Source organism: Nannospalax galili, unplaced genomic scaffold, assembly GCF_000622305.1.
Source record: "Nannospalax galili isolate Female #2095 unplaced genomic scaffold, S.galili_v1.0 scaffold799, whole genome shotgun sequence".
Taxonomy (NCBI): Eukaryota; Metazoa; Chordata; class Mammalia; order Rodentia; family Spalacidae; genus Nannospalax; species Nannospalax galili.
Genome location: NW_008343085.1, coordinates 792,408 through 812,042, shown reverse-complemented (window position 1 = coordinate 812,042; position 19,635 = coordinate 792,408). Strand labels below are relative to the sequence as shown.

General features: G+C 50.8%; 3 protein-coding genes across 5 annotated transcripts in view; 2 read left to right on the top strand and 1 right to left on the bottom strand.

The window, feature by feature from the left end:
* Window positions 1-1,140, top strand: part of Tmem208 (transmembrane protein 208) — a 2,558-nt gene extending 1,418 nt beyond the window's left edge. The window contains exons 3-6 of the mRNA XM_008839097.3: window positions 248-307; window positions 387-523; window positions 683-767; window positions 854-1,140. Of these exons, the coding sequence (XP_008837319.1) occupies window positions 248-307; window positions 387-523; window positions 683-767; window positions 854-991 (420 nt within the window). The 3' untranslated portion in view covers window positions 992-1,140. The remainder of the gene's footprint in view (window positions 1-247; window positions 308-386; window positions 524-682; window positions 768-853) is intronic.
* Window positions 1,141-1,245: 105 nt separating this feature from the next.
* Fhod1 (formin homology 2 domain containing 1) overlaps window positions 1,246-19,635 on the bottom strand; it is an 18,837-nt gene continuing 447 nt past the window's right edge. The window contains exons 2-24 of one of the 3 annotated variants that reach the window (XM_029566436.1): window positions 10,037-10,143; window positions 9,559-9,623; window positions 9,146-9,213; window positions 8,970-9,075; window positions 8,794-8,888; window positions 8,434-8,545; window positions 8,250-8,344; window positions 8,015-8,158; window positions 7,767-7,924; window positions 7,530-7,688; window positions 7,389-7,412; window positions 6,979-7,032; window positions 5,869-5,984; window positions 5,175-5,779; window positions 4,737-4,892; window positions 4,185-4,367; window positions 3,982-4,101; window positions 3,743-3,904; window positions 2,413-2,603; window positions 2,126-2,318; window positions 1,885-2,047; window positions 1,611-1,811; window positions 1,246-1,533 (exon numbers count right to left, since the gene is read on the bottom strand). In XM_029566436.1, coding sequence (XP_029422296.1) covers window positions 1,451-1,533; window positions 1,611-1,811; window positions 1,885-2,047; window positions 2,126-2,318; window positions 2,413-2,603; window positions 3,743-3,904; window positions 3,982-4,101; window positions 4,185-4,367; window positions 4,737-4,892; window positions 5,175-5,779; window positions 5,869-5,984; window positions 6,979-7,032; window positions 7,389-7,412; window positions 7,530-7,688; window positions 7,767-7,924; window positions 8,015-8,158; window positions 8,250-8,344; window positions 8,434-8,545; window positions 8,794-8,888; window positions 8,970-9,075; window positions 9,146-9,213; window positions 9,559-9,623; window positions 10,037-10,143 — 3,360 coding nt within the window. In that variant the 3' untranslated portion in view covers window positions 1,246-1,450. The remainder of the gene's footprint in view (window positions 1,534-1,610; window positions 1,812-1,884; window positions 2,048-2,125; window positions 2,319-2,412; window positions 2,604-3,742; window positions 3,905-3,981; window positions 4,102-4,184; window positions 4,368-4,736; window positions 4,893-5,174; window positions 5,780-5,868; window positions 5,985-6,978; window positions 7,033-7,388; window positions 7,413-7,529; window positions 7,689-7,766; window positions 7,925-8,014; window positions 8,159-8,249; window positions 8,345-8,433; window positions 8,546-8,793; window positions 8,889-8,969; window positions 9,076-9,145; window positions 9,214-9,558; window positions 9,624-10,036; window positions 10,144-19,635) is intronic. The other 2 variants (XM_008839096.3, XM_017799649.2) reach the window with 2 other exon arrangements.
* Window positions 19,364-19,635, top strand: part of Slc9a5 (solute carrier family 9 member A5) — a 23,618-nt gene continuing 23,346 nt past the window's right edge. Inside the window, exon 1 of the mRNA XM_029566439.1 lies at window positions 19,364-19,507. The gene's annotated coding sequence lies outside the window, so the exon portion shown is untranslated. The remainder of the gene's footprint in view (window positions 19,508-19,635) is intronic.

Sequence of the window (19,635 nt, the reverse complement as noted above, 5' to 3'; positions counted from 1 at the left end):
GACCCCCCCCCCCCCAAAAAAAAGGCAACAAACAAGAAATAAAGGAATGAGCCTCAGCTGGGTTTGACTAGCTTCACCCCAAATACACTAAGGCTTACTTTCCTGGCTGTTATGGATATCAGAGTTGTCTGACTCAGGGGCCAGCTGGCTCCTTCCTCCCAGTCTGGCTCAATTCTTGGTCAGAGTTGAGGAAGCCTGTAACTTGGGGTAGTTTTCAACTCCAGCCTGATCCTGTATTTGTTTGCAGGCCATTTACTGCCTTGTAACCTTGGTCTTCTTCTACTCATCTGCCTCATTTTGGGCCTGGGTAAGTGTCACCATCCTGCAAAGTGATGAGTGTACAGGGTCAGTGGCTAGACTTTGATACCCTCATTCTTGTTCTGCAGATGGCCCTGGCCTTTAGTTTGGCAGTATATGGGGCCAGTTACCACTCTATGAGTTCGATGGCTCGGGCAGCCTTCTCTGAGGATGGGTCCTTGATAGATGGTGGCATGGACCTCAACATGGAGCAGGGCATGGCAGAGTGAGTGTCCCCCATCGCCAGCCCAGGTGAGCGGCCCCAGGGCTGGGGCGCTGGGGCCCAGACAGCCCAAGACCCACAACTACTTACAACTTCAACAGAGTAGAAGGGGTAGAACTGGGACCCGCCTACTGTCTTTGGCAGCCTCCCTTCTATCCACAGGCACCTTAAAGATGTGATCCTACTGACAGCCATCGTTCAAGTGCTCAGCTGCTTCTCTCTCTACATTTGGTCCTTCTGGCTTCTGGTGCGTGAGCTGGGGTGTGGGGGCAAGGGCATTTAATCCTGTTCCTCATTCTTTGTACCTGGCTTAAGTTACCTTTTCTCTCCTAGGCTCCAGGCCGGGCCCTTTACCTCCTGTGGGTGAATGTACTGGGCCCCTGGTTCACAGCAGAGAGTGGAGCCCCAGCACCAGAACACAATGAGAAACGGCAGCGCCGACAAGAGAGGCGGCAAATGAAGCGGTTATAGCCTTCATTATTGTGGCCACAAGCTGCTGGGCTTTGGTTGGCTCTATTAGGCTGCATGGTCCCATGCCTGGAGCAGTGAGTGTCTAGTTGAAGGGCCAAAAGCAGCCTGAGGTATAGGATTACTGAATAAATTGTTCAGAATGTGGTTAACGGCTGTGTGGATAATAATATACAAGGCAGGAAGAATTGGTCCTATGATTTCCTGGCTCAGCTAGGCAGGGACTGTGAAAGAGGAAAGAGGCTCTTGGATTAGCTAGGAAAACTTTATTTTGTTCCAAGTTAAGGAGCTCACACATGCATACATGTATATTGTATACACACGTACACATCTAATACTGCTCAAGATACTGATTCCTGGGCACAGGCTTCTGGAACCAGATTTCTGCTTCAGGCCCTTCTTGCTTTATAGTCTCTTGCATTATATGCTGGGATCTAGAGGGGTTACCTGCAGGTAACCCCCTCACACCTCCAGGCCAGGAGCTTTGCTTAGTCCCAGTGCCTGCACCAGGTCATCTCCGAGCCCACTCTTCAATGTCCGTCTCACTGCAGGGACAGACCAGAGTTAGAGGGTTCATGGGGATAAGGTAGGCAAGCAGTGGGCTTGTTAGGGGGACACTCACAGGACTTGCGGTTACCACGAGAGCGCTTCCTTTCCCGAGTAGCTAAGGCTCGAGGACTGCTCTTGGTAACTGACTGCACCAGCAGGTCCATTATCTCATCTGATGTGTCACTGGGTAAACTGGAGCCTGAGGTCTCCTCAGGGGGTACAACAGAAGGCCCCACTGCTGTGTGTGTGACAGGGGAGCTGCTTTGGACCATGCCTAAGGGAGACCAGAGAGGAGTTAGGCTGAGGAATCCTTAGAACCCATTCCCCTAGTGGCTTCCAAGTTGTACCTCTGCTACGCCGATTGCGTGTAGTGTCCTCTGGCTTGATGGTAAGCAGATTCTTCATACTGGCATGACTGTCAGCATCACCCCGGCCTGGCCCACTGCTCACAGCCACTGGAACACACAGGTTACTGGGGGCCTCTCCAGCCACGCCTGAGAACTTCTCTGTCTAGAGAGGGTAGAGGATGGGTTGGGAACCAGGGAAAGGGACCACTGGGTGGCAGTCAAGACCTGGAAGGGCATTCACCTCAGTGATCATGCGTCCCCGGGTCTTGTTGCGCTCACGGTATGTAGCCCGCTTCTGCTGCTGCTGTAGTACTCGTTCCCGGCAAGTCCGATACTCAAGCGCGAACTCTCGCATTGTGTGGCAGAACTGCATGATGCGCACTTCTTGGGCTGCCTGTGCAGTGTAGCCCAGGTAGAGCAGGAAGGCGTGGAACCTAGGTTGGAGAACGAGGGACAGTACAATGAGTCCTATTCAGTGTTTAAGGGACAGTGGTGGCAGTCCTACCTCTCCCTGGCTCATGGCACTACCTGTTGCAGACTCGACGGTGCACTACCCTTAGCATGGCAACACGGCGAGTACACTGGGCCAGGAAGTGGGTGAGGCGGGCACGCAGAGCTGGGGCCAGTTCATGCTTTGCCAAGCTCCTCAGGCTGTCCTCAGCTGCCTGGCTCCGGCACTCCAGCTGCCCTAGGTTCTCAGTCAGCTGCTCAAAATCCACCTGAAAAACAAGAGGGTACATGGTTTGCCCTATAATTCACTGCCTAAAGCCCAAGTGTTACAGTTTTACACCCCTAGTGCCTGTTATGTAAGCTTTTTGGGTTTGTTTGTTTTTTTTTGTCTTTTGGAGACAGGGTCTCCCTACAGCCTCAGCTGGCCTGGAACTAGCTATGTAGTCCAGGCTGGCCTTGAACTCACAGAGCTCTGCCTGCCTCTGCCTCCTAAGTGCTGGGATTAAAGGCCTGTGCCACCATGCCCGACTGGTATGTAAGCTTTTTTGTCTTTTTGAGACAGGGTCTCCTTGTAGCCCCAGCTGCCTGGAACTCACTATGTAGACCAGGCTGGCCTTGAACTCACAGAGATCCACCTGCCTCTGCCTCCCAAGTGCTGGGACTATAGGCGTGCACCACCACGCCCAGCTTTTTTTTTTTAAATACTTTATTATTTTTATTTTGTGTGTATGCGTGTATTGCCTGCGTGTATCTAAGTTCATCCATGTCATGCAATGCCTGCGGAGGACAGAGGAGGCTGTCAGATCCCCTGGAACTGGAATTATGGACAGTTGTTAGCTGCCATGTGGGTGCTGGGATTCAAACCTGGGTCTTCTGCACAGCCAGTGTTCTTAACCACTGAGCCATCTCTCCAGTCCCAGCATGTAAGCTTTTAAAGAGGCCAAATCTCAGCTGTGTACCTGTGGTCCAAGCTGGACAGCTTGGACTATAGTTTGTTCAAGGTCAGCTTAGGCAACTTAGTGAGATCCTGTCTTAGAAAGTAAAGAGGGCTAGGGATGTAGCTCAGTGGTAGAGTTCTTGTACTTGCATTGCATAAGACTCTGGTTCACTCCCCTTTGTTACCAAAAAAGAAAGAAAAAGGCAAGAGACAGACCAGTCCAGTTGCTCCAAGTAGGAAGACAAGGCTTCTTGGAGGAAGTGGCAGCTAAACAGACCCAAAGACTGAGTGGGTGTAGTTAGGCCATTAGAAGAAAGTCTTTCTGGCAGAGGAGACAGCCATATACCTACAGCCTCAGCAATCTCTGGCACAACAGCCCAAGTGGAAGAGGGAGGGGAGGAGGATCCAGCCCCAAGAAGCAGTGCTCCACTGTACCTCAGGCAGTCTAAGTAGAATCTGTCCAGTGCTAACCTTGGCACAGCGGGTCAGGGCAGGGATTTCTGAGTAGAGGTCAGAGGAATCAGGCCGAGTCTGGAGCACCAAGGAGCAGAGATGGTACAGCAGTGATTGCCGGCGCACTGTGTCTTTCACTTCTGACACCTTTTCCAGGTAGCTCAGCTCAAAGCCACTGCTCTGAAAGGACCCAATCTGAGCCTGGGCCTGGGCATCTCCAGAGCCCTGACCTCCAGTCCCCAAATGTTCTCACTCACCTGGGAACCATTGAGGAAGTTGCCCACAGCCAACAGGGTCGCCAGAATACAGCGGAAGGTAGCATTGTGCACCAGCTGTTCCATGCCCATTTTCAGGTCAAACAGTGGCTCTGCAATTTCCTGGTATAGGAGATGATGGCCTCTGACTAGATGGTCATTATTCACCTGTCTCTACTGCCTGTCCCACTCTGTGACCCACATACCCGCTCCATGCTGTCATAGTCCAGCTTGAAAGCCCAGAGTTGTAGGCGTGCAGCCAGGCCTCCAATACTGGCAAGAGTCATCAGGAAATTCTCAGCAGGGCCAAGGGGTACATCAGGATTGGCTAGGTGGGCTTCCTCAATCTTCTGCCGCTCTTCCTCCGTTGGCATCATGGTTAGCAGTTTCTGAAGATGCAGCCATCATCCCAGAGAGGCCCCTCAGTACCGGCCTGAGGTCCTGAGACATTGTCTTTTACCATTCCCTTGGCCTGCTAGGGGATCCCCAGGGTTTAGGGACTGTCCTGCAAAAATGCCAGGCCTAGCCAGGCATGGTGGCACATGCCTTTAGTCATAGCACTTGGGAGGCAGAGGCAGGCAGATCTCTGTGAGTTCCAGGCCAGCTGGGGCTACAGGGAGACCCTGTCTCAAAAATACCAAAAAACAAAACAAAACAAAAAGCCAGGCCTATGCCTACCACTGGAGGGACTGGAAATGCCTACTGACCAAAGGAAAGGATCAGCCCTTCCATTTCCCTCCTATATCTTTAGGGCCCACCTCAATGCCATCCTTGCTGACAGCGAACTCATCAAAGTTGAGCAGGGCAGCCTTAATGACATGCACAGGAGGCAAAGTGGTTAGGCCAATGTTGATGGCATTGCTGCGCTTGGGGTCCAGCACTGTGGTTATTGTCCGGCGGCCTTCACCAGCTTTCTGTAAGGTTGGGAAGATGGCAGTGTAAGATTGGGGAATAAACTAGTTGGGACAACAACCTAGGAAAACATTCCAAGGTCTTCCTCTCAAAGCTTAGTGACCCCACAAGGGAAGATATAAGGCACAAGGAGTCATCAGATATTCTAATAAGGGCTCTGTTGTTTCCTTGAGAGCCTCAGACAAATACTTCTTTCTTTGCCTATTTTCCCCTGTGGGAAATGAGACTAGCTTCAATAGCTCAGCCCTTTGAACTATAATTCCTCTCTCCTACCACAGATTTACCTTGGAAGGCAGCATGTCCTTGGCCCGAGACTCAAACAGGTGTTCCAGCCGGGCTGTGTCCACTGAAACAGGCTCCAGGGAAGCCCACAGGGTAGGACAAGGCCCAAAACGGCTTCTAGAGTGCCCAGGGCTCTCAGCCAGCTTTAGTTCCCGCCAAAAGAGTTTTACTGTCTTCCTTTTGGTGGGGAGGGCTGAGCCATCAGGCGATGAGTGGGGAATAGGGGCAACTGGAGGTGGAGGTGGAGGTGGTGGGCAGGAGCCTAAGATGGGTGGGGGAGGCGGGGGTGGAGGTGGAGGGCCTCCAGAGAGCAGGGGAGGTGGGGGTAGTGGGATTAGGACCTCTCTTCCAATCTCTACTGACTCTACATTTAACATGTCCTGGTCTTCATCCTCCCCCAGATCTGAGAAGTCCAGGTCCCCAATGCAGAGCTTGGGTACACGAGTAGGAAGCTCTTGGATGGGCTCAGCCTTGGGACTTGGTGCCAGTGCCTCCTTGCAATCTGGCTCAAGACTCCGCTGGGTCCGGAGCAGGATTCGGGGGACAGGGCTCTGGGGTGTTCTGGGTGTAAAGTCTGGCTCTGGGGAGTCCCACAGTTCTCTGGTACCTAGCAAAAAGGAAACAGCTGTCAGGCATATGCTGTCTGTGGGGCAAGAAAGCAACATGGGTAGAGATTCTTCATGACCATCTACTCACCTGTGACTCCATCAATCTCATCCACTGTGGCCATAGCCAGTGCCTCTGCCCGGCCTTGGGCCAGTGCAGCCTGCTTCTCTGTCTCTGCTGCTGCCACATTCTCCAGGAACCGGGCTCTGGGGGAAGGTACTTGTCAGTACTTGTCAGTGTCTAACCCAGGGTGGTACACATGCCTTGCTGAGCGCTTCTGTGCACCCCCCACCCAACTACAAGCATACACAGGCATAGGGAACAGTCCATGCACTGAGCAGGCCTCTACCCACCCCGCCAAGGCCAGGCCTTGTTCAATCTTCCACATTTAGGCAGTTACAACCAACCTAGCATTCTTGGTCAAAGTACAGAGAGAAGTTCTACTTAACATCCAACTAGCTGCTATGCATGTTCATTCTTATTCTAGATAAGGCCCTTAGAGCAGGGAAAGGGTGTAGCTGTCTGAATGGGCACAGCAGGTTTTCCCCTCCCTTGGCATGTCTATCAGCTTTTGAGAGTTATGGCCAATGTCCAGAAAATGACCTGGCAAATAGTATGTACTCAATTTATGTTGAAATTGTTGTCTTCTCTTCATTTTCTTTCTCTTTCCTTTTCTTCCCCCTGACTCTCCTCTCTTTTGAGACAGGGTCTTATGTAGCCCAGGCTGGTCTCAAACTTGCTATGTGGCTGAAGATGACCTCGAACATTCCTGGTCCTCCTTGCTTCCTCCCCCAAGTGCTGAGATTACAAGATGTGTGCCATCATACCTGTCTCTAGCATCTCCTTTCTAGTCCCTCCAGCCTCCGTTGGCTCAGTCCCTGCCCTTCCTTCAGCCTTAGGTTGTTCCATCACCCACACCTCAGCACTATATACCTCTCCATACTCTACTCCCAAGCTGTTTGTCTACATCCCTACCTCTGGTCTAAGCTGCTAAGCTACCACTATCAAAGCACAGGGACCACTATGACTCCAATGACCTGCTTCCCAGAGCTTAAGTCTTTGGGTTACTAAGAAGCCATAAGTCTGGGAGAGGGGGTTGCTGAGAATCCCTCTAGTGGGGCTATATGGAACCTCTGCTGGGGAAGCAATGTTGAAGCCCTGAGCACATGGCAAGCCTGGAAGACTGGCCTCTGTACTTACTCCAGCCTGGCCTGCCCGGTAAGGGACTGGGGGACAGGTGGGCTCTCAGGGGCGCTGGGTAGGGGGATGAGAAGAAAACATGGTAACTCTGGTGCCAGCTCCATTTCAAGGCCCACTTGCTGCACCCATACAGAGCTGGGCAGTAATGTCACAGTTCTTTCCCGTTCACAGTGGGAAGAGGAGGGCTGGGGGTGGCAGGACATGGAGAAACTGGAAGTGGAGGAGACTGGCGTGAAGCTGGACAGAGTATAGTAATAACAAAGAGCAGAAAAGAAGTGACAGAGAAACAGAAAGACAGCGAAGAGGGAAACATGACAAGAGGCCAAGGCAAGTGGAACACTGGAAAGAGAGAAGCCACAGGAGGAGGAGGTCCAATCAGAGCCAAACCTCACCCTCCAGCAGTCACTTACCAAACGGGAGCAGTTTGGTGAAGTCTGAAAAGAAAGAGAAAGCACGCGTTTGGGCAGAGGAGGCTGAGAGCCCATGGAGGGGCACAAAGTGGAGGGATAGTTGGAGACAGGACTAGGGGAGCACTCTATCTCCCTACTTACTTGTAGATGCTTCTCTCACAGGAACTGTCCATTGAGGGCCCCACAGAAATGGTAGGAAAGAGGTTCACTGAGGTATGGAGGCCAAAGGCAGGGCCAGTGGGGCTGGAGGCAGGGCTTGTCAACAGGGTGGGGTCTACTGGTGAAGCAGGGCCTGTAGGGCTAGAAGCAGGGTCTGTCAGCAGACAGGGTCATACCTGGCGGATTCATCCCTCTGCATCTACCCAGGCATGCACTTACCCAGGTTCTGGGGCACGCACAGGACAACCTCCACCTTCCAGTGATCTGCGGCTCCTCTTGCCCTCCTCTGAGGATGGCTTCCGTCGTTCTCGCCGGCCTCCTGCAGCGGCCGCAGCTGCAGCCTCTTCCATATCCCCATCCTCCAACCGCAGGGCGCTCTAGTGGAGGTGCCGAGGACATGAGCAAGCAGTTGAAGGCCAATAGGTGGAATAGGTACTGGGGAACTGCACCTCTCTCTCCTGACTCACCTCATACAGCATAAGCTGTGTTCGAAGGTCAACATCGATGCCAGCAGTGCCCAGGAGGCGCTGGACCAGTGCTTCCATGCCTTGCTGCTCCAGTGCATCTGTCACGTCATAGAAGGAGTCCTGGTCTGGAAGTGCTACCAGTGTCTGGAGAGTGGGGATAGGAAGCAAGGCTGAGGCTGGCTGGTGGGGTCACAGGTCAGGGGCTCAGAGTTGGCACTTGGTCCCAATCCTACACCTTGTTGATGAGGGTGACAGTGTACACCAACAACTCTGGGTCAGCTCCATTCTTCTCTTCCAAGATGGATACCAAATTGGCCCAGGGAGGAGTATCTGCCACATAGAAAGGGGAGCAGTCACAGGGTTGGAAGCAGTAGGATAGAAGGCTCTGAGTTGTAGACAAAAGAGGGATAGGCTCTGACCAGTGGTGCTAGCCACAGAGTTGACTGCCTGGATGAACAGTGGTGCGTTGTTCTCAGAATATTCCACAAACACCAGGAGCAGCTTCAGGGTTGTCTTCACCACCAAACGGGACTGGAGGAAGAGAAGTCACTACATGTAAGTGGGGCTTGGCCACACTGTGTTAGCTCTTACAGGAAGGGGAAGGACACCTGGGGGGCTGGACTAAGAGAGAAGAGTCTAGGTAGACAGACCCTGGTTCTAGGCCCAGGCTTGAAAGTACTTCTAGTTTTCAAGGGGACTCAGGTTTACTCTAATCCAGCCCACTTTGCAGAAGGAAGCAATGGGAAAAGGGTGCATATGTCTGGGTAGAGACTACTTACCAGGCTAGCACACAGCGTATACAGCCACTGCACTGTCTCACTATGGGCTACCACCCCCAGCATCCCATCCACAAAAAGCATCAGCTGGCCCAGTGCTAGAGACATAGGGATGGGAAGATGTCAGTCGGGGGTGGGGGGCCATGGGGACAAAGGTCAAGGGGAAGTGTGGGGCTGACCTCGAAGGATGTAGCTCTGGTAGTTGTGGTCAGCAGCAGCACCCACATGGATTAAGCAACTCAGCCCCTCTGAGTGCACAAATTCAGGCACCAGGTCCTTGTCTTCCTAGAGGTACCATGGGGGAGTTTAGGGGGGTTTAAGCTAGACACACCCTCCACCCACCTCAGGGTCTCACCTGGAATATCTGCTTTAATGAGAAGAGGGATCGGCGGAGCTCAGGGCCACTGGAGCCATACAACTTTTCTGCAAGGGGGGAGTGGGTATGAATTCTCAAGGGAATACAGTGTCCGCTTCCTTTAGGACATAATAACAACAACCTCCTACCAAAGAAGATTCTAGTATTCTCAAACCTCCTTTTCCTTAATTTCCTGACTCTGGGTACCCTCCACTATTGCCATTACTACAATCCAGTTATGACATCAGCCCAGATCCTGGAAGGAGCACTCAGGGCAGGGGACATCAGATTTCCAATCTACTCAAAGCATAGTCCAACAAGGGCCTGAAAGAAATGAGGCTAACTAGGCTATGAGGGGAGAGTGGAACAGGGCAGCAGTGGGTTGCTAGATATCAAAGCCATCACACACTCACCCAAGATAGCATTGACCCTCACAGAGAGCTGGGTCCGCAGGATCAGTGTGGGTTTCCGTCCTTTGCTGGAATTAAGCAGCCACGTCAGCAGATTCCCAGCTGATTCCTCAGGGTACCACCCTCAAAATCAAGACAGCCAAAGACCTCTACATGCCAATGCTGGCCTACTTCTTCCTTCCCAGTTGCCACTCCAAAGGCCCAAGTGTTGGCCAAACAGGAGAGTTTGTGTAAACATAGGTATCTCAGGTATGTGAAAGAGCCCCCACACATCCATCCTGAACTGGGGATTTCCCTAGCATAGTTCCCTTGGGCAGCAGAAGTTTATCTACAGCCCAGGCTACAAATTGACTGCCTTAGCTGCTGATACCTGAGCTGAACCTTGGTGGGGACAAGGGTGGTAGCTTGGGTCAGACCCATGCCAACCCCCGAAGGGAAGAGAGAAGGGCTCCCTGGTCTCCCTCAGCCTGTCAACTCTGACCTGATCTCGTCATAGAAGCCCTCCAGCATCTCCCGCTGTTCTTCCAGGGACAGTTCTGGGTCCAGGTAGTATCCAGAGGGAGACACTTGCAGGGCACAGTCCTCCAGCTGGGAACAAATGAATATTAGGGCTAATATTACAGTTGGATTTTGTTGTTGTTGTTGTTTTGGTTTTATGGTATTAGAGATCAAACCCAGGGCTGTACACATGCTGAACAAGCCTTCCACCATTAAACTACAGCCCCAATTTTTTTAAAAAACTTTTTATTTTGAGCTAAGGAACACAAATGAGGAAGGGGCATGAAGATGGGGGGAAGTTGCCTTCGAGGAAGTTCACAGCCTTGTGAGGTGAAAAGCTGCAATCACAAAGCATTAAAGTTCTGAGAGAAAGTTTTGTAAGTTCAGAGAGGTGTAAACCCAGCTGGCAGTGTTTACCAGAATGGTGAGGAGCAGAGTCTAATCCAGACTCCCAGTCCCTCCAGGTCTCAGAGGCTTTGTCCTTTCCTCAAGGGGGCTAGTCCTAGGTGACACAGGCACTGCCTAGCATGGGTGCACTTATACACAGGCAGGCATAACAATCATACACATAAAATAAAAATAAAGTCAGATATAGTCAGACTCTATAAACAGGAAGGCACAAGCTTCATCGTTTGTTCCTTCCTTCAAGCCTGGCTGGCCATTTGGTCCCTTAAGTACTTATAGCTAGGTGTGGTAGCACACGCCTTTAATTCCAGCACACAGGAGGCAGAGACAGGCAGATCCCTATGAGACCCTGTCAAATAACCACAGGGCTCAAGAGTGGCTCATTGGTTAATAGCACTGACTGCTCTTGCAGAGGACCTGGGTTCAATTCCCAGCACCCACATGGCAGCTAACAACCATCCACAGCTCCAGTTCCTGGGGATCCAACACCCTCGTCCAACCTCCATGGGCACTGTACGACATGGGTACACTTATATACATGCAAGCAATACACCTATGCACATAAAATAAAAGAAACAAAGCAAGGGGCTGGAGAGATGGCTCAGTGGTTAAAAGCACTACTGCTCTTGCAGACCCAGGTTTGATTCCCAGCACCCACATGGCAGCTGCGAACCATCCTTAACTCCAGTTCCAGAGGAATCCGAAGCCCTCTTCTGACCTCTGCAGCATTGTACAACACGGGTGCACTCACATATATGCAGGCAATCTCATACATATAAAATAAAAATAATAATAAAATATTAAAAACAAACCAAAACAAAACAAAACCCAACAGCCCTGCATGGTAGCATACAGCTTTAGTTTCAGCAACACAGTAGGCAGAGGTGGGCAGATTTCTGTGACATCAAGGCCAACTTGGATTCAGATCAGGGGCTAGAGGGAGACCATGTCTCAAACAACAGCAGCAACAAAATTCAAATAATACCCCAAACCCCAAAAAACAAGAACAACAAAAATAAAAAGAAGTGCTTATCGTAAAGCCTGAATGAGGTGACTCCCAAGACTTTGAAGGCACAGTGCCTCTCCCAGACACTCCCGCCATAGCATTGCTGATATACAGAGCTAATCAAAGTCCTCTACTTGGGCAATTGTTCTTGAGGTGCTATGGCATGGGGTGAGAATACTTCTGGGGAGGCAGTAGGGGAGGTCTTCTGATCTCTATCTCACTGGATAAGCCAACTCCATTTGTCCTGCTGTCTGATCAGCCCTGCCCAGCTCTGAACCCCACTCAAGGGTTTCCAGCTGTCCTTGGTCCCAGGGGTGGGGAGTTAGGGATTGGGGAGTCCTACTCCTGCCCTGCTTCTGCCTCTGTCTAGCACCTCTGCTCTTTTTCAGAGCCTGAACTGACTTCTTCCTGGCAGTATGGCATGCGGGGCCCTTGGGTGACCCCCCTCTTCTTGCCTGGGACATGGGACACAGGATAAACACTCCAGACTATTCTCTGTCCCACTTCCTGCCTGGCTGTCTGCCCTCCCCTGGGTGCCTTGGGCGGGCCTGGCCTTTCTCCTCCCAGGGAGCAGAGGCATCTCCTGTGCCTACTGGGAACAGGTTTGTGAGGAGACTGTAAGGCCCCAGGGCTGGGGTATCTTGCCAGGGCCAGCTCAACACATGGCAGCCTCACATTCCTCCTGATCTCTCTTCCTACACAGAGACTCATCAACTTACCTCCAACCTGATTCAGGTCCAGTAACATCTCCCTACATACTGCTTGGACCGGAGGATCTGGGGAAGCTAAACACACCTTCCCCAGGAATTGTCTCCATATCACACATAAAATATTATTGCTCATTTATTTGAACATTCGTGAACCAGCCTGGTTTTAGGTATGGAGGACACAGCAGGAAGCACACACTTTCTTTGCCTTCTTTTCCTTCCAGCCCAGCAGGGAAGACAAGTCAGGCTTGACTAAGAAAAAACTCAGACATTAATGAGGATTCACAACTTCTAGGAGTTCTAAGAGGGACCAACTGCTGTAAACACCCAGTAACATACACACCCAGGTATATGGTCAGGAATAGGCTGCACATAGGCCAAAGTAACACATCCACAGAGGTTAGGCCCACTGTGCAGTCATCCATTCCTGCGTGTACCTTGTTCCCCCCAAGTAAGCAGAGAATGGCCCTCTCTTCAAGATGAGATTTGTGGCATGGGGTAGTACTAAGGCTAAAGTGTTCACCACTCTGGAATCCCCAGCTAAGCAGGCTTAGCCCTACTCCATGGGTGTAGAAGTGGCCTCCCCAACCACTTTGTCTGGTCCTGCCAAGGGTCCATTATGGGGAGAAGATCCGGGGATAGCAGTTGGCCTTGTACCTCTAAGTCAGTTTCCTGTTCCCAGCTTTCTGTTCTGGGTGGAGGTAGGAGGTTGGGGGCTAGGATCAGGCCAACAGCAAAATGGGTAGATTTTCTGCTAGCAGGATGGTACATATTCTTCACACCTCTGGCCCCTTCCTGGGATCCCATTCTGAAAGCCAAACCTCTGGGCCTTGTTTCTCACACCCTGGGACTATGCCAGGCTTCAGCAAGCCCAATCCCTGGTCCCTACTGACACTGCTAGGAACAGCACACAGTATGGGCCTACATTCTCCACCCTGGCTTCTGTCTCTGTCACTTCTGTGGCCTCTTATCTAGCAGAAGCCCCTCTCCCATCCTTCCCAGGCTCTGCTCACTTTGGCCTCTAGCCATGTTTCTTCTCACTCTCCAGGCTCAGGCCCAGACCCACTTGTCACATGTTTGTTCTTTTTTTTTTTTTTTTCCTTTTTCTATGAGACAGGGTCTCCCTGTAGCTGTCCTGGATTCACTATGGAGACCAGGCCTCAAGCTCACAGAGATCTGCCTGCCTCTGCCTCCCAAGTGCTGGGACTAAAGGTGTGTGCCACTACCCCGGCCATTTGTTCATTTTTAATGAATGAATGAACGAATTTATTTTTCACAGTACTGGGAATCAAACCCAGAGCTTTTTCAAGATAGGAAAGAACTCTACCACTGAGCCATACCCCTAGCTTCCTTACATATGGTTTTATTATTATTTTATGATTGAATGATTGATTAATTGATGATTGACTGATTGATTTTTAGGCAGAGTCTCATATGATCCAGCAGGCTGGCCTCAAACTCGCTATATAGCTGAGGGATGTCTTTGAACTCCTGATTCTCCTTCTGGGATTATAGGCACAGGCCATCACTCTGGGCCGACAAGTTTTTGGTCAAATCCACCCCCTCACACACATATGGTTTTATATAGAGAGAGTCAAGCATAGAGAGAGCTATTGTGCCTTCTCCCTATTATTAAATTTTATTATTTATTTATTTATTTATTTATTTATTTATTTATTTATTTATTTATGTGTGTCTGCATGTACATGCAGGTGCTGGTGGAGGCTAGAGGCATCAAATTCCCTGAAGTGTAATATATGGTTGGGAGTCACCCAATGTGGGTACTGGGAACTAAAATTCATTCTGTTGAGCCATCTGTCCATTCCACCCTCATTATTTCTTTTTTTTTTTTTTTTTTTTTTATAATAGTATAACCTGGTGGGGATGAACATGTAGGGCACAGCACAAGGAAGATGGAGAGGGTAGAATTACATACTGAAAGACTCTTAGGAGATCATTGGTCCACTGAATACTGAACCTAGTGCTCTGAAGACCCTTCTTTCCTGTTATCATGGGTCTATAGCTACACTGTGACTTCCTCGATGAGATGACCAAAATGAGTCTCAGGGAAGGAAACCTGCTTTTATTATGCCTCTTCAGTGCCACACAATAGACTACTTAAAAAAAAAAAAAAAAAAAAGCCTCCCAGAACTTGGGAGGCAGAGGCAGGCAGATCTCTGTGAGTTCAAGGCCAGCCTGGTCTACATAGTGAGCTCCAGGACAGCTGGGGCTACAGGGAGACCCTGTCTCAAAAAGACCAAAAAAAATCAATGCCCCCCCCTCCGAAAAAAGTTATGTAGCACTGGTAGGCCTGGAACTTGCTGTATGGCTGAGGCTGACTCCTTATCTTTCTGCTTCCACCTCCCAAGTGCTAGGATTACAGGCTTGTACCACCATGCCTGGCTTAAGATGCCTAGTTTTCTTTTCTCTGTTTTTACCTTCTCTTCCTCTCCCTTCTCATTCCTTTCCAAACAAGGTCTTATAGCATAGTCTAGGCTAGTCTCGGACTCATGGCAAATGTTAGGATTACAGGTATGAACCACCTATCCTCACTTAAGGCTTATTTCATTTATTTATTTATTTATTTATTTATTTACTTAATTTATTTGTTGTCTTTTTGAGACAAGGTCTTCCTGTAGCCCCAGCTAGCCTGGAACTTGCTATATAGACCAGACTGGCCTCAAACTCACAAAGATCCGCCTGCCTCTGCCAGTACTTGCTGGGAATAAGGGCGTGTACCACCATACCTGGCTCATTTAATTTATTTTATTATTATTATTATTTTTTGTCTTCTTGAGACAGGGTCTCCTTGTAGCCCCAGCTGTCCTGGAACTCACTATATAGACCAGGCTGGCCTTGAACTCACAGAGATCCGCCTACCTCTGCCTCCCAAGTGCTGGGACTACAGGTGTGCGCCACCATACCCAGCTATTTTATTTTTTAAGAAAGTAATAAAGCCAAGACTCAGAAATTCAATGAATTATCCAGGTATGGTGGTACACAACTATAATCCAAGCACCCAGGAAGCAAAGGCAAGAGAATCTTCACAAGTTCAAGTCCTGCCTGATCTATAATATGGAGTTCTATGCTATCCAGGGCTACATAGTGAGACCTTGAATCAAAAGCAAAAACGGACCAGAAAGATGGCTCAGTGGTTAAGAGCACATACTACTCTTCCACAAGACTTGAATTCAATTCCCAGTAACCATGTTGGGTGGCTCACAACTGTCTGTAACTCCAGCTTCTGGGCATCTGACGCCTTTGGCTTCTGAGGACACCTGCACTCACATGTACATACCAGGTAGAGATGGCTCAGTAGTTAAGAACACTGGTTGTCCTTGCAGAAGACCTGGGTTCGAATCCCAGCACCCACAAGACATCTAACAACTGTCCATAACTCCAGTTCCAGGGGATCCGACAGCCTCTTCTGTCTTCTGCAGGCATTCAATGACACAGGTGCACTTACTTACAAGCAGGCATAACACTCATACACATAAAATAAAATAAAAATAAATAAAATACAAAAAAATAGATCTTTCTTAAAAAAAATTAAGAGGCTGGAGAGAAGGCTCAGTAGTTAAGAGCACTGGCTGCTCTTGTAGGGGACCTGGGTTCAGTTCCCAGCGCCCACATGGCAGCTAACAACTGTCGGTAACTCCAGTTCTAGGGGATCTGATGCCCTCTTCTTGCCTCCACAGGCACTGTACGTATGTGGTGCACTTAAATATATGCAGGCAAAATACTCATACACATAAAATAAAAATAAATAAAATTGAAAAAATTATAAACAAAACAGCCAGCTGTGGTAGTGCATGCCTTTAATCCCAGCACTCAGGAAGGAGAGGCAGGTGGATCTCTGTGAGTTCCAGATCAGCCTGGTCTACACAGCAAGTTCCAGGACAGAGTGAAATCCTGTCTCAAAACAACAGTAACAGGGAAAAAAAAAAAAAAAAAGGAATTCAGTGAATTCCCACAGGCAAGCACAGCCTGGACTGGAGGGTTAAATGACCCAGGTCTTAGGTGGATGGGTCTTGGTAGTTTCCATAAAACCCTGAAGCAGTGCCTGAGGGCTAGGGCCTACAATTTTGCCGAGTAGAGATTGCTCCTCAGCTTACCAGACACTGCAAATACCCCAAACTGGTCCTCCCAGTTCCAGCAAGGGGATACAAATGAACAAGCACACACACTAGGAAAACAGTGTCTACTTCTGCTAAGACCTAGGTCATAGGGTCCATCACCAGCTGCCACCCACTCTTCTAGCTTAGAAGGACCAGCTAGATGGAACATGAAGACTATAAGGAAGGCTGCCAGAGGCTCCCATAGCAGAAGACTAAAGAGCTCAGTTCATCGACCGAGTACCATACAAGCCTCTGAACCCCCAAAGGGATGGGCACGGTGGCACATGCCTATAATCCTAGCATGCATGAGGCTAACGCAGAAGGAATGAGAGTTTGAAGCCAATCTGTAAAACCACCCTACCTAAAAAAGAAAACCAAAATCCTAGGGAAATAGGGGTGGCTGGGGATGTAGCTCAGTGGTGCAATGCTTACCTAACCTGTATGAGGCCCTGGTTTTGAGTCTCAGCACTGCAGGAAACAAACACAAATCTTTGGGAATCCTTTCAGTTAGTATCTCTGCCTGCAGGTCAGGTCACACTTGAGCTACTTTGCCCACTTGAGGGGTTAAATAGAGGCTAGAGTGGGGTCAGGACATATTCTGGTAGTGCCACCCTTGTGCCCTTTCTATCACTGCCAGCTGGGGAAACAAAGCTGATGGCAATATCACACATCTAAGAGCTACCAGACATGGTAGGGTCTTTGGGCCTCAGGAAAGGCTTCTGAAGCCCTCCACAGAAGGGAAGGTAGGACAGACAGATTGGAATTAGGACCTAAAACATCAAAGGTTCAATTCTCCCCTGGGGTCAGGGCAAGTCCTTGGACTAAGAGAGCCCTAGTACGATGGGGAAAGACACTCCTGAGTTCCATTAGGGACACTAGACCTAGACCAGGGTGCTGCCAGGCTCCCCTCCCTTCCCCCAGACCAAGCTAGGAGATGAGTCAGAGGCTGTGGCAAGGAGCTTCCTCCTAGACTTGGAGGAAATGAGCAAAGTTTTCTCAGACTGGCAAACTCTGAATGGTTTAAAAAGGGTTCCCCAGGGGAACTCTAGGCCCAATGGGGTGTGGGGGAGGAGCCCCAGGGAGGGTAGGCTGGCCTTTATACACATTTGGGAGGTTGTACAGTCTGCAGGGAAGATGGGCCAGTGCCCAGAGTGGGAAGGCAGAGGTCTCTTGGCTGTCTCTAGGATAATGCAGTGGGTAGAGAACCTCTCCCCCTTATTTTTGCCTTACAGCCTACAACAGGGATGCCTGGGTTTCCAGACCATCTCTCCCTTCTAGAAGGTAGCAAGGCAGACCTGAGTCATGCCTGAGCCTCTGGAGCACCCACTTATAGGACCTGGGGAGGAACCAGCTGCTGACATTTCCTGCAAGGAGCTCTGCTCCCCCACCACTCCCCCCGTCTCCCAGTTCTCTGATGTCCCTGCTCCTGTCCTATTCTCAGTCTCTTTTCCTCCAGCCTTCTATTCTGGGTCTGTGGTCACAGTTTATATTTGGGACAAGCACAACACAGGGCATCTGACCATTCCTGGCAAAGCTGTCAACTCTAGGGAGTTCCTGCTCCAGACAGCAAGGTAACTTTATACCTTTCCCAAATCCTCCCAATAGGGAGGGAGCATTTCTCAGGTGCTTCAGGTGGGAGATCCAAACTTCAGTCTGACCAAGAAGTACCGAGTTGTGGGAGGGAAACTTAATACCTCCATGATGGAGCTGGGCAGTGTCCTCAGCCAGGGAGCAGAGAACAAGGCACAGCACCTGGTTGGGAGGCTGTTTTATATTCATTCATATTCTCTCCCTCTTTAGCTGGGGACCGAACCTATGGGCCTTGTACATGCTAAAAACATGCTGGTAATGGATTTTCTAAATGAAGAGGTTCTAAACCATATTTCTACAGCTGATCTCCCAGCCCTGCTCCCAGTTGTGAAGAGGAAATGTTTTTAGAGTGAGGGAATGAGAGGAATACAGTTTTCCCTCTTGAGCTCCAGCCATATGTATGTACGCATGTATGTATGTGTATGTATGTACTTGTGGAACAAAGGATCAAACTCAGAGCCTTGCACATGCTAGGCAAGTGCTCTACCACTGATCTATACCACCCTGTCCCGGCCTTATTTCCAAACAAGGAGTTTCAGAAGTTTAGAAGCTAACAGGTCTCAGTTTAACACCCCCTTCTCCCTAGCCCACCTACACAGCTCCAGCTCAGCACCCCTTTTTCTCTATTTCTAATAATGAATTCCAGGTGGCCTCAGGCTGGGCATGCTTCCTCCAGGCCCCTCTGAACAGGGCAGGATAGGAGAGGAACCCATCAAAACTCTGAGGGTAGGCAGTTCGCTGCACCCTTCCAGCTGTGGTCAGAGAGCTAGGGCTCTGCCTGGACACCCGCCACTCCCCAGGCCAATAGTTTCCCGACCCCTCCCGCCTGCACTAGGAGGCGGGGCTGGCCTAAGCATGAGGAATGCAGGCTGCTGGGGGCCTGGAGCCCAGGGCACATTCCAGCGGAGACCCCGGGCCTAAGGGGTATGTTTGCGTAACTCCCAGCCTAGCTGAGGCACCCCACCGACTCCTTCCCTTCTCCCTCACTCCTCGTAGCTAACCCGCAGGTCGGGAACCCTGGGGGATGGCCGTGCGCCTCCCGCAGTCCTGGCCCGGAAAGAGCATGCCGGAAAGAGCTGCCTGCTGGGGGGTTGAGGGAGGCGAGCCGGAGGGGAGGGGTGGTCCGGCTGGCCATCTGGAAAACGGCCTGTCTAGCACGGAGCAAAGTCGGCCTAGGAGCGCCGGCAAAGTAGGGCAGGCCGGCGGTTTAAAATTAGCCGGGCCCGCCCCCTCCCTTCTAGGCGTGGGCCATCAGCGGCGGGGAGTACCAGGCGGTGGCGGCGGTGACTCAAAGGGCTTTTCCACTCGTGCAGCCTCCCAGGGCTCGGCATTTCCCGGGGGACTCTGCTCACCCAGGCCAGCACTCCCAGCCCCTCCCCCGCCGCCCCAGCCCCTGCGAGACTAGGCCCAAAGCAGCCTCCAGGCTCCAAGTCCCTGCCACCTCTGATGGCCCGTCCCAAGTCCGCCCCTCTTGGTAGCTCCGCCTCCACCTCACCTGAAGCAGGTGGAAACTGGTCCCTCCCCAGCTCCACCTCCTCCATCCACAACAGCGTGAACTGCCACCGACACCCTGCCCCTGCAGCAACCCTGGCATGCAGGCAGCGAGGGGACCCCAAGCACCTCTCCAGGTGGGCCTCACTTTCAAGGGCAGTCAGGGTGCCGCGGTTCTCAAACTCCCTTTTCCCTTCTACAATGCCCCCTCAACTGAAGAGTGCCCCCTCAACTGAAGAGTCCCCCCTCCGGGGACTTTTCCGGA